The sequence below is a fragment of the Microtus ochrogaster genome, chromosome 22 (genome assembly GCF_000317375.1).
Source record: "Microtus ochrogaster isolate Prairie Vole_2 chromosome 22, MicOch1.0, whole genome shotgun sequence".
NCBI lineage: Eukaryota > Metazoa > Chordata > Mammalia > Rodentia > Cricetidae > Microtus > Microtus ochrogaster.
Genome location: NC_022023.1, coordinates 2,489,533 through 2,507,920, shown reverse-complemented (window position 1 = coordinate 2,507,920; position 18,388 = coordinate 2,489,533). Strand labels below are relative to the sequence as shown.

The window sequence follows — 18,388 nt, the reverse complement described above, 5'->3', positions numbered from 1 at the left end:
TCTGCCACTCCAGCTGTGGGCTGAGGGCAGATGCGACAGGGCCCGGGTTTTCCATGGCTGCTGGGTGTGGGAAACTTTACCTAGACTGAGCCCTCTCTTCCCAGCTGTTCTGTGCCTGGCGATGCAGCGACTCTGATGGGACCCTGGGTGAGAGGAGAGAAATGTAGCTTTTAGTTGGTCACTTTTCCCTCTTGGGTGTCAGCACACATTGCTGTGGGCTCTGTAGAAGTGTGAGCAGCCTTCAGCAGCGAGTGATACAGTTGCAGTCAGAAGGCAGGGCATGACAAGGTTTTAAAAGTGTGGTTGCAATTTGGAAATTAGGCAAAAAAGAGGAGATGGTGGATCAGCACTAGAGAGAATTTTGAAGCCATTCTTATCAGTCAAGTAGATCTTTAATAGTTCGTCAAATGACCATCCTTTAGACTTGCCCTCAGCAGGATGATGCATCATTTCTGTTTAGTGGGTGTTAAGGAGAAGCACATTACTATACGCTTGTGCACAAACCCAAAAATGACAGAAAATAGCTTTGAAATTTACCAGCAACTGAATACTTACGTAATCAGAATTGTATTTGACAAATGCTCGATTTTCTTAAGGGTGCTGTCCATAAGCTCCCCGCCACCCTCGGCCCAGCATCTCCTGCTGCCGCCTGTGTCTTCAGGTCTCACCTTCACCTTTTCCTATTCCTGGCCTAATCGTGCAGGCCCTGCCTCCAATGCTGTGAAAGGCCTGATTATACTCTGAAGTGAGCCTTTTGATCCCCTTTTCAATTGGCCACTTGTATTGGGGCCATGCACAGCACATGCTTTTAGCTGCCTAATTGCTGAACTTTAAATTCCAAATGATGGTGGACAGAAAGCTAAGGTTCTGGTCCTGTTCAAGTTGTTCAGAGTGCAGTCCATGTGTTTAGGTGGTGTACTCCTGGGAGGTTACAGTGCCTATAAAGAAAACAGTACCACTTAGTGCCCATTTTACTCTCCGTTATATACAGTGTTCTAATTTGGAAGGCACACAAAAAAAAATGCTAGCTTTGAGCTTGCAATCCTCCTGCCTCATCCTCCCAAGTAGCTGGTATTTTATAGGCCTGCACCTGACTTTATACCATCATATTCACAGCAGAAACGAGATACCATAGTAATGCTTAAGTAGCACGACCTTAGCATGGAGTAAGCCTCCATAATGCATGAGGGTAATCATGGCACCCTAGGCGACAACCAAATCTGGCCTGCCACCTGTTATACTAATTAATGAGTTTGTAAATTTTTGAAACTAGGCAGAGTGGTGTGCATTGATAATCCTAGCCCTTGGAAAACTGAAGCAGGGAGTTTGTTCTGTACAGTGAGCTCCAAGCCCTCCTAGATTACATGGTAGAACTATCACAAAACAGAAGAGAGAGAGCAATCTGTTTGTTGTCTGCGCCTGGGTCTCAGAACACTCCTGGGTCTTTCCTAAGCAACTCCATGGCAGAGGTCACAGATGTGGATCACTGCCCAGCTGTTAGTTCATTTTGGTTTTGTTGTTGTTGTTCTTTGAGGCAGGGTTTCTCTATGTAACTGTCCTGAAGCTGGAATTACGGGTGGCTGGTTGTTGTCTGCTGTGTGGATCCTGGAAGTCAAACCTTAATTCTCTAGAAGAGCAGCCAGTTCTCTTAACTACTGAACCATCACTCCAGTTTTACCCATCTCTAATAACCCTTCTTTGTGTTGAAATTACATTTATTGTGCGCGTGTGCACACATATGCACACACTGTTCAGATATGGAGATCAGAGAACAACTTGCAAGAGGTGGTTCTCTTTGCAGTGTGAGTTTTGGGGTTTGAACAAGGTCATCGAGTGCCTTTGCCTGCTGAGTGATCTCACCGCCCAGTAGTGTGCCTGTTTATGTCGTCTAGATGAATGCAAAGTTAGTTAAATACATGAATACTAGATCTGGAGGGATGCCTTTGAGCAGGTCCAATTTGTATTGCTCTCTTGTGATTTGTTTTTAAGTCCCAATTGTCCATCTTGAAAAATGTTCAACATACTTTGTTTATTTGATGTGTGAAATGAGACACTTCCAGGTTAATGTAGTAGCAATGTAGGGCTAATTGTTATCGTTTAATTACAGGTTAGTATTAATAGGAATGGTCTCTCAGTATGTGTATATGGGGTTTAGTACTGATAACATTATATTGAAGGAAATTCTTTGATCCTGAACAAATGAGTGGTCACCTTAAATTGAGTTCCTTCTAACTTGATTGTAAAGAATATTATATATTTACTATAGAAAATTTGAGGACAAAGCAAAACAATAATAATTAATAGTTATACTAAAATAAATTAGGTATTTATTATTTTTAAATATTAAAATATCAAGGTCCAAATCAGGAGCAGAAGGAGAGAGAGCACAAGCAAGGAACTCAGGACCGCGAGGGGTGCACCCACATACTGAGACAAGGGGGATGTTCTATCGGGAACTCACCAAGGCCAGCTGGCCTGGGTCTGAAAAAGCCTGGGATAAAACCGGACTCCCTGAACATAGCGGACAATGAGGACTACTGAGAACTCAAGAACACTGGCAGTGGGGTTTTGATCCTACTGCACGTACTGGCTTTATGGGAGCCTAGGCAGTTTGGATGCTCACCTTACTAGACCTGGATGGAGGTGGGTGGTCCTTGGACTTCCCACAGGACTTCCCTGATTACTCTTTGAGCTGAAGAGGGAGGAGGACTTGATTGGGGGAGGGGGAGGGACATGGGAGGTGGTGGCAGGGAAGAGACAGAAATCATAAATAAATAAACAAATAAATAAACAAACAAACAAATAAATAAATAAGAAAAATATTAAAATAAATTAGGTATTTAGTAATTACCCCATAACCAAAAGGAAAATCACTGTTGCTATTATGATTTAGTTCTTTCTGGTCTTTAGTTTACTTTATTTCTGGACTGGTTGCTGTTGCTTTCATTTATTGGAATTATGTGATAAAGAGTTTTATGTCTTATTTTTGTTCTTAATATCCTTTTCTCTTCTGACCATTTTCCGATGTGTTTCTTCCTTCAAGAAGGAAGTTGTGGATGTAAAGCAGAGAGTTTGGTGCTGGGTGGTTTCCTTTTTACACTGTCGGTACAGCCTCATGCACAAGTGCCTTTCCCTGTAGCTAGGCTACTTTTGAATTTCACTTCTTTTGATAAATTATATAGTTCAGGTAGTTCATTTTTACTTTAAACGGGTATTGACCTTGACTTCACTATGACCTAAACCTGAGGATAACCTTGTACTTGTGATCCTCCTCTGTCCGCATCCCTGACGTGTGTGGTGCTGGGGCTCTGTGCATGCTGCCGACTGAGCTATCCCAGCATTTTGAACATTTTACCTACTGTGAATTGTTGCTCTGTAGCCCTGTATGTTTTAATAGCGTTCTCTGTTACTTTCAGTATTCTTTAATAAGTACACTTGAGCACAGCCTCTGAAATCTGTCGGACCTTGCAGGTCTCTCACTTCCTTACTTGTTCACGTACACTTTTAAAAGGGCATTGATGGGGGCACAAGAGGTGGCTTGGGAGTAAGAGCAGGCGCTGCTCTTGTAGTGGACCTGAATTTTGTTCCCGGTATCTAGGCCAGGCAGCTCATGACTGCTTATAACTACAGCTTGAGGGATTTGATGCCTTTCCCTCCTTCCATGTTTGCACACACATAAATGGAATTAAAAATAAGAAATAAGTATCTTTTAAATTGTTACTGTTCGTTTGTTAGTTTTACATTTAGGCTACAGTTTGTTGCCATTGCTGACCTAGTTTGTTCAATTAGGTCAGCAGGCATTTTGCGCGCACTGTAGGTAAATAATCTATGATTCTGTCTCCAAACAGTTAAGTCTTAGACTAGTTGAACAAATAGATGTGTGGATAAATAATTAGGGTTCTGAGTAGTAAGTGCTGCAAAAAACATACATCTAGCAACATGTAATAAACACAGGACATCATTCTTTATAGAGCAGTACAGAGTTACAGCTTAAGTAGAATGGGTGTTAATTACACTTGGAAGTTTGAACATTTCGCCAGTAAAATGGTCATTATATCAACCAACCTTGAGAGCTTACTTAGGCCACTTCTGTAGACCCTTTGTGTGATATTGCACACAAATATGTATAATATGTATACATGATGCATACAGGTGGCTGCAGATACGCAGACGGTTTGCAAGTATGAATAAGGACAGCGGTGACGTACTTGCCTGACCTGCCCAGTGCTCTGGGTTCTGTCCCCATAGACCATCAGCGAAAAGTGCTAATGTTTCGGGGACAAAAATGGGATAATATGACCCCAACTTTTGTGGAAAATATGCAGAGATAGATAGATTGATTGATAAGATAGATGGAGCTACCTGAAACCATTGTCAGCGATTGCCGTGACCATCAGGCTCATGGGTATTTTCTTCTTTTCTTTTCATTTTCCCTCCACAGTGCTCATTGCTTTGACCTGAAATACTCAATGACTCACACACAAGACCATTTCTCACTTAATTAAAAACAAATCGACCTTTTGGGACTATTTCATGAAGCTTTTCTATCTCATCTTTCTGAGATAGCCCTTGAGATGAAATAAATTACTTGAACTGTTTAAACATTTGCATTCCTTCAAGAACACCAAAGCTAAATGTAGAAAGCAGAAACCTGAGTCTGTATTTTATATCTAGAGATTGTGACTCAAAATATCCTATTACAAAAGACTTCAGCTTGAAATTGAAATAAGTATTGTAATTGTCTAAGATGTTTTTAACCTCAGAACTCCCGGTCATGTGAATTCTTTTCTGGTTCTAGAGGACTCGAAGGAAGATGGAAGGACGAAAGGTCATGGGCAGCCAGGAGATCCCATCAAGCGCTCTGTGGCCAATGTTCTAGAAGACACAGCTGTGAAGACGGAAAAGGAGGACGGGAAGGAGCTCGCAAAACTGCCTGTCATTGTAAAGCACGAAAAACCTCTGCCAGAAATAGAGGGGAAAAAGATCATCAGGGAGGAAAGCGATTCCTTCAAGGAAAATGTCAAACCCATTAAGGTAGAAGCGAAGGAATGCAGAGTGGATTCCAGGGATCTCAAGGGCAGCTCGGAGAGGCCGGGCACACAGGAGCCCGAGCGAGTAGACTTTGGTGGCATCCGATCTTCTCAGGACGTCCCAGAGAAATCTTCTGAGGAAACAGAGAAGCTTAGAAATGACCAGCAAGCCAAGATACCACTCAAAAAACGTGAAATTAAGCTGAGTGATGGTTTTGACAGACCTTTGTGTAAGTCAGCTACTCCAACAAAAGAAGTTTTGAAAGATGAAATAAAGCAAGAGGAAGAGACTTGTAAACGGCTCTCCACCATCAGTGCTCTGAGTCACGAAGGGAAACAGCTAGTGAATGGGGAAATTAGCGACGACAAGCTAACTCCAACTCTTAAGTCGGAACAAATGGAGACGCAGCTTTGTGAGACAAAGGAAGATGGTTCTAGCATCCCCTCTAAGGACGGAAATGGTGCTGAGAGCTTCGATTCTGTCCCAGCAAGCTCCAAGATAAGTGAGCTTGAGAAAGAAGTCCCTTCAGGAAATGGTGTAGATAGCTCTGTATCTACCGTAGAGAGCCTCAGTCAGAAAGGAAGGTCAGAGGAGTCTGCGCCTCCGAACGTGGAAATGCCTCTTGAGCCTTTAGAGACAGCGACCGATCTCTCTTTAAAACCCGCGCCATCTGCCACTGAATCCTGCACGGCAAAAGTCGAAGAGAAGGCCCCCAAAAGTAAGAATGAGAACCACACTCCAGGCATAGAATGCCCGGAAAAGGTGGAGAAGGCCAAAAAGACTGTTGCTGATAAAGAAAGGCTGAGTCCAATACCCGAAGAGGCTGTGAGGAGTCCTCGAGAATCAGAAAAGCCAGGTCCTTGTGACGTGGCTGAAACTTCCCTCCCACCCGAGACGACTGGCCCCGAGGAGAAACTGGCCTCAGAAAAAAAAGAATGTCTAGAGAGAGGGTCAAGCGAAGGTCAATCCCTTGACAATTCAAGCCCAGAAATTCTAAAAGAGGATTCTGAGTCCAGGAAGGTAGAAGCGGCTAATCTGGACAACGTCCAGGCCTCTGGTGTGGAGGGTACTTCTGAGACCAGAAAGGTAGAAGCGGCTAGTCTGGACAATGTCCAGGCTTCTGAGACAAAGGGCTCTGCGCAAAAGAACAAATTCAAATATAAGTTAGTTCCTGAAGGAGACAGCACTGCTTCAGAAAACACAGAGATCACCTCTGAAAGGCAGAAGGAAGGCATCAAGTTGACAATTCGGATATCTAGTCGGAAGAAGAAGCCAGATTGTCCCCCACAAATTGTAGACTCTGAAAACAAGGAAGAGAAGGTGGGGAAGGAAGAAGAGAAAACAAGCATGGGGCGTACTTTAAGAAGGTCTCCAAGAATATCTAGACCCACAGCGAAAGTAGCCGAGATCAGAGATCAGAAAGCCGATAAGAAGAAAGGGGAAGGAGAAGACGGAGCGGAAGACGAACCAGCAGCTTTGCAGAGAACAAACAAGAAGGATCACTTGAAAAAAGCCGAGAAGGATACAAGTTCTAAAGTGAGCAAGGTAAAACTTCCAAGTTTTCAGGATAGAAAATTTCAAAAGACTTTATTAGCCTCTGTTTGATCTTTGCGTGTGGGGGTCAGAGAGCAACTTACAAGAGTCTTCTCAACGTGCACACTTCACGGGGGTCACATTTAGACCACCTGGCTTGACAGTGCCTTTACCTGCTGAGCCATCTCTCTGGCTACCAAGTTTTCAGTTAGATATTCTTTTTGCATATGTGAGTGTGCGATGTGTGTGTGAGTTCATGTGAAGGCGCATGTCTGAACACTGGGTGGCTTCCTCCATCCCTCTCCCCCTCTGGGTTCAACTAGGCTCACTCGGCAGCTTCAGCAGCTCCTCTGTCTCCATTCTGAGCTCCGGGCGCCAGAGTCTACTGTCACGTGGGTTCTGCACATCCAAACGCAGGTCTGCAGCCAGTGTGCCTGACATTCTACTGTGCCATCTCAAGAGCCTTGTGTTCGCAATTTTAATTAGAAAACTAATGTGTATCTAATTGTTTATAGATTTGCGTTGAAATAGCCACTCCGAGATAACTAGTCCTGAACCTTGCCTTTTAGTAGCTCTCTCTTAGACTTCTTGTTCTGTGGGTACACTCTATAAGCTGTCCCACTACTCCTGAGTCGGTAGAGTGTGTATCTAGTAACAGTGGGGTACATTGTTTCGTTTCCTATTTCCAAGCGTTCTCGTGTATGTTTATGAACATTCATAAAATTTTTAAAATAATTGGATCACACCTATTTGTTGTGCTGAGTTTCCCACTCCACAGTGATGTCTCTATTCTATGTCAGGAGTTACAGTCTACTTTATTTCCTAGTGGCCACGTAGTGTTTCATAGTGTGGATAAACCTCAGTTTATTTCCTAGTGGCCACATAGTGTTTCATAGTGTGGATAAACCTCAGTTTATTTCCTAGTGGCCACGTAGTGTTTCATAGTGTGGATAAACCTCAGTTTATTTCCTCACTCCCTTATTGATTGACATTTAGGTTGTTTCCCATTTTTCACTATTACAGGCAATGCTGCAGTGAAGATCCTTTTGGACAGAAGTGAGTATTCCTTTAGAATAGACTCCTAGAATTGGAACTACTGGGTCAACGGGCATGTGTACTATCAAATTGATAGTCACTGTCACACTGCCCTCCAGAAGCCCTGTTAGTGGACCACCCGGTACCAGTTTGCCAGAGTACCCATTTTAACATCAGTTTTACAGGCAGGAAATTTCTTTTCTAAGACCTTCCTAATTTTAAGACTTTAGTCCCTGGGAGTGTTCTGCTCCTTTTTTTGATTTAAATGGCCAGGTTATTATCCATTGTCAGTCATACTTTGCTCCCTGAAATATGGAATTTTAAATTCTTTTGAAAACCTTTTTTCTTTTGTTGGAATGACTGTGTTCTTTCCTGTAGCCTAGCAGTGAAGTAGGAGGAAAGACTGAAAGCAGGCGGTAAATGGCCGAGCGTGTTTATCCGGGCCTTACATGCAGCCCTGACCTGCTTCAAAAGTTAGTTTGTCATATATAGGGTTATAGGGGTGTGTGTGTGTGTGTGTGTGTGTGTGTGTGTGTGTGTGTGTGTGTGTGTGTGTGTCTATGTGAGTGTTTGTTTTGTTTTGTGTTTTTTTAAGACAGGGTTTCTCTGTGTAACAGCCTTGGCTGTCATAAAACTCTCTTTATATTGTCCAGGCTGGTATCAAACTTACAGAGATTTTTCTGCCTCTGCCTCCCAAGTGCTGGTATTAAAGAAGGGTACCACCATGCCCAACCTTTAGAGTTTAAATTATTTTTTTAAAAAAATAGGTCTGTCAGTATATCTTCCTACTAGTGATAGAACCTTTAACTGTTCGTGGCCTTTGACCCAGAATCCTGTTCAAGGAATTTATCCTAACCAGAGATGGATGTGCACTGACATCTATGCACTGCACTGTGAAAGTGTGAAGATGGGAAACAACCCCCAGACGTGGGGATGAGATGATATGCCTACCTTTGGCATATCCATAAGACACAATGGTCATTATGTAATAGAATCCCATTTTAAGATCTCACAAATACAGAAAAGTATTAATGAAACTTACCAGAACTTATTAATAGACAGATCTGATGACAAGACTATAACATTTTTCATTCTTTTCTTTCTGTATCAGCTAAATATTCTCCAAGGGACATGTAGTCTGAAAAAATCCTTATGTCCAATTATGTCATCTTTTGATTTCTGTAAGGTAAAACCCAAAGGCCGAGTCCGCTGGACCGGTTCCCGGTCGCGTGGCAGGTGGAGATACTCCAGCAATGATGACAGTGACGGCTCTGACAGTGACAAGTCCTCTGCAGCCTCGGAGGAGGAGGGGAAGGAGAGTGAGGAAGCCGTCCTTCCAGAGGATGATGAGCCCTGCAAGAAATGCGGCCTCCCGAACCACCCAGAACTCGTACGTACCTGCACTAGTGAGCTCGGCTCAAGGCTGGCCTGTGGCTATTTGGAGGGACCTACTGCCTCTAGGTTTGAATGTGATTTGAATTTTGTTTGGTTTTTTGAAACAGGATCTCACTGTTAGTCCTGGCTAGCCCAGATCTCATTACGTTGCTAGTTAAGGTTAACCCTTGTCTTCCATTTCTATTCCTGTGATAAAGCACCGTGGCCTAGGAAGCATAACAAAGAAACCTTGATTATGCTGTGGTTCAGAGGGTTAGAGTTACTGACGGCTGCGTGAGAGCCTGGCAAAAGGAGGCTGGGGCAGCAGCTGCGAGCTCACAGCTTGATCCACAAGCAGGAGGCAGAGAGCACACTGCAGATAGCCTGAGTTTTTTGAAACCTCAACAGCCTGCTCCCAGGAACATACTTTCTAATCTCCGAACAGCTACCACGAGGGACCAAGAGGTCAAGTGCTTGAGACTGGGGTTGAGGGGAGTGGGGAGAGCAAGCATCTCCTTCAGACCACCACAGCTACCATAATGACCAGGGCTGTGAAAGTTAAGGCTTCTGTGTTGAGGACGTTTGAGGATTTGATCTCTTGAAGATCTCTTTTCTGCCCTCTATCTAACTCAGAGATTGAGCTAGACTGGTGTTTGCCTAACCATTTCCTAATTCATTTGTTCATTCATTCATTCACTGACATTTATTCTAACAATGGATTAAAAAGTAAAGAAACTCTGGGGACAGAAGTAACTGTGAGGAAGTAAGTGTAGCAAAAGTGACAGCAGAGAGAGCCACAGGATTTTCATTTGTCTAATTATAAGTAGCTGGGAGAGCCCAGTTCTGTTTGCTATTGTCAAGAGAATGACATTAGGAACTGAAGCTCTACAGTCTGCTGTGTTTCGTATGTCCTAGACTAGAAGATAATCCCAAATCAAAATTAGAAGCAGTAGCTGGGCGGTGGTGGCACACACTCGGGCGGGAGAGGCTGGCGGATCTCTGTGATTTCAAGGCTGGCCTGGTCTACAGAGTGAGTTCCAGGACAGCCAGGGCTACACAGAGAAACCCTGTCTCAAAAAACAAAAAGAACAACAAGATTGAAGGGCTAGCAATCCACTGTTGTATTTGTAAGATAAATGGTCCTGTTCCTGGTGAACAGAAAGGCAATAGATTCCGCAAACTTGCAGCTCTTCCGATTTTGTTTTTTGTTTTTGGTAAAGTAATGGATCTTTGCCTGAGACTTGGAAATTCTTTTTTTGTTTATATTTTTGTTTCGTTTTTTGAGATAGGGTTTCTCTGTGCAATAGCTCCAGCTGTCCTAGAACCTGCTTCATAGACCAGCAGGCCTTGAACTCTCAGAGTCTTCCCAAGTGCTCCGATGACAGGGTTGTGCCGGCCGCCTGGTGGAAATTCTTAGGTAGTAATAGTTGCTCAGTGAGATTTGTAGCTTCTATAAGCAAGTCTCCTTATAGAAGTAAACGAATTTGTCAGTTTTATTTTTAATTGTCTTAATTTGAAATTTAGGTTATTTTTCTGTAGAAACTTGTGATGAGTGAGGTTGGTGCCTGCCTCAGTCCACACACGCCAAAGCTACTGATTTTACAGTCGCTGTGCACCACTGATGTAAATCCACACACGCCAAAGCTACTGATTTTACAGTCGCTGTACACCACTGATGTAAATCCACACACGCCAAAGCTACTGATCTTACAGTCGCTGTACACCACTGATGTAAGTTCATACTTAATTTTAGATGTTGAGATCAAGTGGTGGCTCTGTATTCTACGGAGCAGGAAGGAGGTAGTTTTTCAGCCTTTACTCTGTCTTGCATAGAATGAGATAGAATTTCAGAACGAACATATATACTTGAGTTGAACAAATAAATAGAGAGCATAGGCCATAGGAGCCATGTCCCCTTCCTTAGTAAGGCCAGTGGTGGAATGAACCCTGTGATGCTGGATTAGGGTTGGAAGAATTGTAGTGAGTTCATTTTAATATAGGTAGAAATGCAGGCGTGTGTGTGTGCATACATATGCAGATATTAACTACTTAGTATGCTCTTCTCCGAGAGAACTTGATACTAGTGGCAGGCCACTGCAGTAAGCACTCAGACTTCCCAGATCTTGGTTTCTCAATTCATCTAGAATAAAGCAACCAGAGTATTTATTTTATTAATTCTCATCCAGCGGGAAGTGTGTAAGAAGAATCGAGAGCACCCTGTACCTGCCAGGAAGTAACAGTGCTTTAACAAACAGCATCTGATAGACAAGCCCCAAGGACACAGAAAGAGCTCGTGGATCCATAGCAAGAACTGCTCCAAGAAATGAAACAATAGATTTTAATTACAATTCAAAGGAGAAGAAATGTTTCTTAGTTCATACTGATGGGAATAATTGAGTAGACAAATGAGTAGTGGGAGGAGCTCCAGGAGCTTAGGAGGCCTGAGAGGGAGACGCTCACAAGCAGAGTCCAACAGACATCACTGTTTGGAAGCAGAGCTCGGAGAGAGCGAGAGATTTACATAACTCGATTATCTTACTTTAAAATACTTACAAATTTACTAGCTACTGTATCCCTAAATCTTCTGGTCCTCCTAGCCCTAGAAAACTTCAGCCTCTTTCTTTGAGCATCAGCTGGATCTTCATTCTGTTTGTTGTTGTTCATGTGTTGTTATGGTGATTTGCGTGCATATTGTTCTGTGTTGTTGTTCAAGTGTTGTTATGGTGATTTGCGTGCATGCTGTTCTGTCTTGTTGTTCATGTGTTGTTATGGTGATTTGCGTGCATGCTGTTCACTTGAAACTTCTTTCCTAACTCGTGGATTATTTTTTTCTGCCCTCGCTTTCCTAGTAGTAGGATTACAGGCATTAGCCAGAAGGTCCAGTGGGGTTTATTTTGAGGTTAGACATATGGAAAATAAACAATGTATCTTCTAGGTAGAAAAATAAATAGCTACTTCTTTAACTAAGTTATCAATATTAATATCATCAGTAATAATCTGTATTGATATCATATATTCCTTGTGTGGTGGTTTGAATAAGAATGGTCTCTGTAAACCTGGTGTGGTGGTCCACACCTTTAATCCCAGCATTCAGGAGGCAGAGGCAGGCAAATCTCTGTGAGGTTAAGGGTAGCCTGGTTTACAGATTAAGTTCCAGGACAGCCAGGGCCACATAATGAGTCCCTGTAGAAAGAAAAAGGAGTCGTGCTAAGTTTACGGCCTGAAGAAATGGATCAGCAGTTAAGAACACTTAGTGCTCTCTTCTAGAGGACCCCATGTGGTAGCTCCTAACTGTTGGTAACTTCATTTCCTAGGGATCTCGTGCCCTCTTCTGACCTTCACTGTCACTGCACACAAATGGTGCACTTGCACAGAGGCAAACACACACAGGCACATTAGATAAGGGAAGAATGGCTCTAGGCTCAGGCATGTGAATGTTTAGTTGCAGATAGTGGAAGTATTTGAAGGATTATAAGGATTAGGAGATGTGGCCTTATTGGAGCAGGTGTGGTCTTGTTGGAGGAAGTGTGTCTCTGGAGTCCAGGCCCAATCTCTTTCTGCTGCCTGCAGATCAGGATATAGAACTCTCAGCCACTTCTTCAGCATCTTGCGTGTGTGCTCCTGTGCTCTCTGCCGTGATAATGGACTAATCTCTGAATCTTCAAGCCAGCCCCCTGATAAGTGCTTTTTTATGAGAGTTACCTTTGTTGTGGTGTCTCTCCACTCAGCAGAACATCGACTAAGACACCTTGCTGTGACAGAACGAGCAGAACGCTCTTCTTTCAAACATGGATCCCCGGTGTAAACATTTGGAAACAAACCCAAATTCAGAATTGTTTGTGAAGTGTTTGGTTTCTAATATTTTGCAGACTGTCAAGGTCACAAACACGCACACATCTGTTGTCCCCAAGAATGAGAGTAGGGAAATGGAAATGTAGTCAAGTACAGTACAGTCGAATAACCTTGGATTCTTGGTCAGAAAAACAACAGTGCTGTTGGGCAAAGGTCTTATGAGACCTACTGTGTTGGTGCTCAGTTTGAGTTTTGGCAGAGATGGGTAAGATTTTAGCTTTGTAACTGGTCACGCTGGCACACACCTCTAACCTCTAACATTTGGGGGCTGGAGCAGGTGGATTGAAACTTTGAGTCCAGTTTATATCAAGACTGCCTCTCAGGGAAAAAAAAGAGTTATAACCTTTAGGAAAGTTGAAGGAGAGGCATCTGAGGATGCTGTAATATCTCTGTAGTCCACCTATAAATCTAAAAATGCTTTCAAGGAGATACTTTTTTAGTTAAATTATTACCAATAGCCTGTGGTATGTTAAATAACTGCTGTCTAGACTTCCTTGCAGTGACACTAAAGGTAAAACTAGTTGGTGGGGATGTTAGTGTCTGAGCAGGATGAGCAGGATGGCTCTGACCCTTCAAGTCCTTTCCTGTGTGTCAGACGCTTCCTTAGCTGCATTTACAGAAAGAAGATCTATATTTCTTATGTGTAGGCAATTGAAATGCATTTAAAATAGAAATACTTTATAATTCTCTTCATGCTAGTATACTTTATGATACTTGAATTTTAAAATTTTGTTATAAAGAATGTAAGATTACCCTTATGGCAAACTAAAAATTGATTCCAGTTCAGAAAAAGGGCTTACTGTATTTCACTGATTTCTACATTATGAAATTTCTTGGGTTGTCAGAGGGAATGCTTTTTAATTTTTAAATTCTTTTTGCTTTGTTTTGTTTCTGTTTTTGTATGACAGGGTTTCTATGTGTAGCCCTGGCTGTTTTTGAACTTGCTTTATGGACCAGGCTGGCCTCTGACTCAGAGATCCACCTGCCTCTGCCTCCCTAGTGTTGAGATTCAAGGCGTGCGTCACCACCATCCAGTCCAGCTCAATGTGTAAAAAAAATCATTTTCCACCCCTATGTGTCATTTATTTCATTCTCTGTCTTTATGCAAACACCAAACGTTCATGGTAGTGTACTAAGAAGTACTGAAATGTCAGTCTTCATGAGGAATGGTGTCATGGCTGTACAAACAGCACTGTGGAGGCTGAGACAGGATATCTATCACTGAGAGCTTGAGGCCATCCTGTGCTATGTGTACTGGCCCAACCTGCGCCATTAATATAGCGAGGATTGTTGAAAGAAAAGGAAGGAAGGAAGGAAGGAAGGAAGGAAGGAAGGAAGGAAGGAAGGAAGGAAGGAAAAGACCATTATTTAAACAAAATGCAGATTGGTTGATATTGCTGTGGTTTATTTCAGATTCTTCTGTGCGATTCCTGTGACAGTGGCTACCACACCGCCTGCCTCCGTCCCCCTCTGATGGTCATCCCTGATGGAGAATGGTTCTGCCCTCCTTGCCAGCATGTACGACCCCGCCTAATTCTGTCTCCAGCCTCAGTTTGATATTCAATACATTACTAATACTTTTTAGCAATCATAAATGCCTTCCTGTTCAAAGCAGTTGTTAGTGTCTGCCTTTTGTTTGCGTCTCTACCTTATATTCTTTTTTTGTTGATTTTTCAAGACAGGGTTTCTCTGTAGCTTTTTGGTTCCTGTCCTGGAACTAGCTCTTGTAGACCAGGCTGGCCTCGAACTCACAGAGATCCACCTGCCTCTGCCTCCCGAGTGCTGGGATTAAAGGCGTGCGCCACCACTGCCCGGCTCTACCTTCTATTCTTATTTTAGGCTTGCCTTTTGTCTTTCTATAGGACTTCTGGCTTTTGTAGAACCATCTGTTTTCTACTCAAATTTACAATAAATATAAATAACTCCAACTTTGTGTGTGTGTGTGTGTGTGTGTGTGTGTGTGTGTGTGTATGAATAAAAGTGAAATGAATGTTTCTGTAGTTTACCCATTTTTAAACTATCACTTTTCATTACTGTATCTCTCTTTGTGGCCAGCACTGGAAGATACATCAGTCTGTTGTGTGTTCACAAAGTTTCTTGTAAAACCAGACAACAATAGATTTGTTTGCTGCACCAGTTGTGTACTTTGTTTTACAAGGCCAACTTTATTTTGCTTTCACCATAATGTCTTTATGCCGTTTCTATAAAGTTACATTGTCTTGCTTAGCATGGCTCAATCTGTGATTTTTTTTTAATGCTCTGTTTTGATCCAGTTACCATGTAGCATTGTTTGTGTATTTTTATATTGGCATTATGCTTTGTCATATATAGTTCTTTCAGAATTATTTTGATAGCCTTTGTCAGTATAATCTTGTACTGAGCAGGAATGGATGAAATGCTCTTCTGATAGTGAAGGCAGACCAGCACAGCAGAGCAGCACAGCAGATCAGCACAGCATGTGTCCCTTTGCTTTGTTTTTGTGAAGCCGTGCTTTCATATTGAAGTGCTGTGCTCAGTATCTGTGAAGTGGGTCCTGACCACATTGTAAACACAGCATTTTCAGTGTAGCCATTTTCAGCGCATAAGGCTTATTATTATTAAACTTATAAAAATAGTAAGGGCTGGCGAGACGCCTCAACGGTTAAAAGGGTTGGCTGTTCTTCCAGAGGAACCTGGTTCAATTCCCAGCACCCACGTGGCAGCTCACAACTGTATGTATTTTCAATTTCTTGGAATCTGACACCTTCACACCAATGCTCATAAAATAAAGATAAAATAAATAATAATAATAATAAGCCTTAAAATTAATAATATTTTATGTGATGTATGGTTGTGTTGTTCAAAATAATATGTGTGTATGTATTATGTATATATATTTATTTATTTTTCCTTTAGAAACTACTGTGTGAAAAATTAGAAGAACAGTTGCAAGATTTGGACGTTGCTTTAAAGAAGAAAGAGCGTGCTGAGCGAAGGTAAATTGATATATGTGTTAATGTTTTTCTTGGGAATTTGGCAGTAAAATTGTTGCAGTTGTGATGAACATAGCCATCTAAATCAAAGACTGGCAGCCTGTAGCAAGTCAAGTCTGGTCTGCTGCTGCTTTGCATTGCCTTCTCAGAATGGTTTTCATGCTTGTAAAAACATTGCTGTAGAATCATTTTGTGATGTACGGAAACACATGATATTTCCCGGCCGCCCAGCCCATAAATAGGCTTTACTAGAACACAGTTTTGTTCATCTTTTTGTCTACTTATTAAGGATGCTTTGGCTCTACAGCAGTGTAATTGAGTAGCTCAGTAAGATCCAGTAACTCCCCACACGTGAAATACTATGTGTCCTTTTATACACAAATTTGCCAACCCCCTTGTAGAGTATCAGAGTCTGCTGTGGAAAAGCATTGTCCCACATCTCGTGAAGGAAATGTACTAAACTATCATTGAACACTGGAAAATTATAAGATCCTGCTCAGAATTATTTACTCATATTATCTTTGTCGGGGGAATCATTTAATTACTGATAGTAAAACATACTGTTTGATTCTGTCCCTAGAGGGCAGTCTAAAACAGTTGAGGTCGCTTCTTTCAGATTTAGAATGAATCTCACTTTCTACCAGACAACACAGAGACCCAATGGGATGAGAGAATGTTGTGATAAGGCCGCCCAGCCCAGCAATAACCACAGAGATACTGTTTTAATTAAATCACTGCTTGGGCCATTAGTTCTACCTTAATTTAACCATCCTCATTATTTTATAGTAATGTTTATTACCGTAGACTTTTCCCCCCTCATGAGACAGGGTTTCTTGTGTGCCCTGGCTGTCCAGGGAACTCACTCTGTAGATCAGGCTGACCTCAAACTCACAGAGATCCACCTGCTTCTGCCTCCCATGTGCTTGGATTAAAGCTGTGCGCCACTACTGCCCAGCTATTACCATAGACTTATAATTGTATACTACACTCAGAACATTTCCCAGGACATCTAATTTGCAAAGATCTAGTTTGTTTGATTGAGTCAGAGTTAGATTTTCAAATTAACCATGTCAACTCATAGTTTGAAGTTTGTCTATTGTAGTTCAAAATTACAGCCTTCATATACGTAAGAAAGTTTGTGCTTTTCATCAGTACTATTTACAGTGATATTTTCATACTGGTTTTATTTATAGCAACTCTTATTTTGCGTCTTTGTTGTTTTTGGTTTTAAGGAAAGAACGCTTGGTGTATGTTGGTATCAGTATTGAAAACATCATTCCTCCACAAGTAAGTTTCAGAATTTTGTGTGTGACTGTTTTGCCTACTTGTGTAGTTTGTGACCTCATGTATGCCTAGTGCCCACAGAGGTCAGAAGAGGGGCCAGATCCTCTGGAAACTGGAGTTAGGAATGGCTGTGAGCCACTTGTGGGTGCCAGTGTTCTAGCCTGGGTCCTCTGCAGAGCATCTAGGGCTTCCCCACTGAGCCATGTTCAGTCCAGGACTTTTAGTGTTTTTAGAGGAGACGCTCTATAGTTTCTAAAGTTTAACCTAGTTATATGCCATTTTAATATTTAACATGCCTGTTCTATTAAAGCACATGGAGAAGTAACTTCTCAAATTATTATAAATAGATAACTCAATATGATTATCATATTCAAACCAAATTATAGCTCATTGTTTTGGGGTAATGTTCTATTGTTTCTTTTGTTAATGGAGCAATTTGTGGTTAGCTTTATAATGTATGTGCATGAAATAGCTAAAGAATAGCTTGGGAATATTTTACTTTTAATTTGGTACCATTGAAACTTTAATTTTTATTATAATTTCATTTCGTTGAAGAACTACCATATTTCCATTCGTTAGTCTATAATTCAGCATACCTCATGAATGAATGTACATGAAGTATAGTTTCCAACTTGACTTTGTTGTGGTTCTGTTACTGTTGTTGATTTTAGATGGAGTCTATAGCCTGGCTAGCCTGGAACTCAGATCCACTGCCTCTTCCTCTTAGACGCTGGTTTTGAAGGCTAGGATCAGATGTGTGAGCCACAACATCCAGCGGTTTCCACATGAAGTTCTGTTCATGATTAAATCACAGCTTTAAGTAGCTTGCCAAGTTGTTCTTCAGTCTAAATGAAATCATCCCATGAGTTCAGCATCTATATCTACTCTTAAGTTTTCTGTGTTTCAAATTTAATTATTGGTTAAAAGATCGAATTGGGCCGGGCACTGGTGGTGCAAGTCTTTAATCCCAGCACTTGAGAGGCAGAGGCAGGAGGATCTCTCTGAGTTTGAGGACAGCCTCCTCTACAGAGCAAGTTCTAGGAATTCTTTCTTGGGGTGGAAAAAAACCAAAAAACATTAAATTGGTAGAAAATTTTCATTTTGGTTATTTTAATAGCAAACTGTTGTAACCTCAGAGAAATATAAGAATTTCAACACAAGCCGGGCGGTGGTGGCACATGCCTTTAATCCCAGCACTTGGGAGGCAGAGGCAGGCGAATCTTTGTGAGTTCGAGACCAGCCTGGTCTACAAGAGCTAGTTCCAGGACAGGCTCCAAAACCACAGAGAAACCCTGTCTCGAAAAACC

At 41.9% G+C, this 18,388-nt stretch overlaps 1 protein-coding gene across 1 annotated transcript in view; it reads left to right on the top strand.

Annotated features, from left to right (window-relative positions):
• Window positions 1–18,388, top strand: part of Rsf1 (remodeling and spacing factor 1) — a 102,488-nt gene that overhangs the window by 71,176 nt on the left and 12,924 nt on the right. The window contains exons 6-10 of the mRNA XM_013350117.2: window positions 4,799–6,576; window positions 8,786–8,989; window positions 14,239–14,343; window positions 15,721–15,800; window positions 17,030–17,084. Of these exons, the coding sequence (XP_013205571.1) occupies window positions 4,799–6,576; window positions 8,786–8,989; window positions 14,239–14,343; window positions 15,721–15,800; window positions 17,030–17,084 (2,222 nt within the window). The remainder of the gene's footprint in view (window positions 1–4,798; window positions 6,577–8,785; window positions 8,990–14,238; window positions 14,344–15,720; window positions 15,801–17,029; window positions 17,085–18,388) is intronic.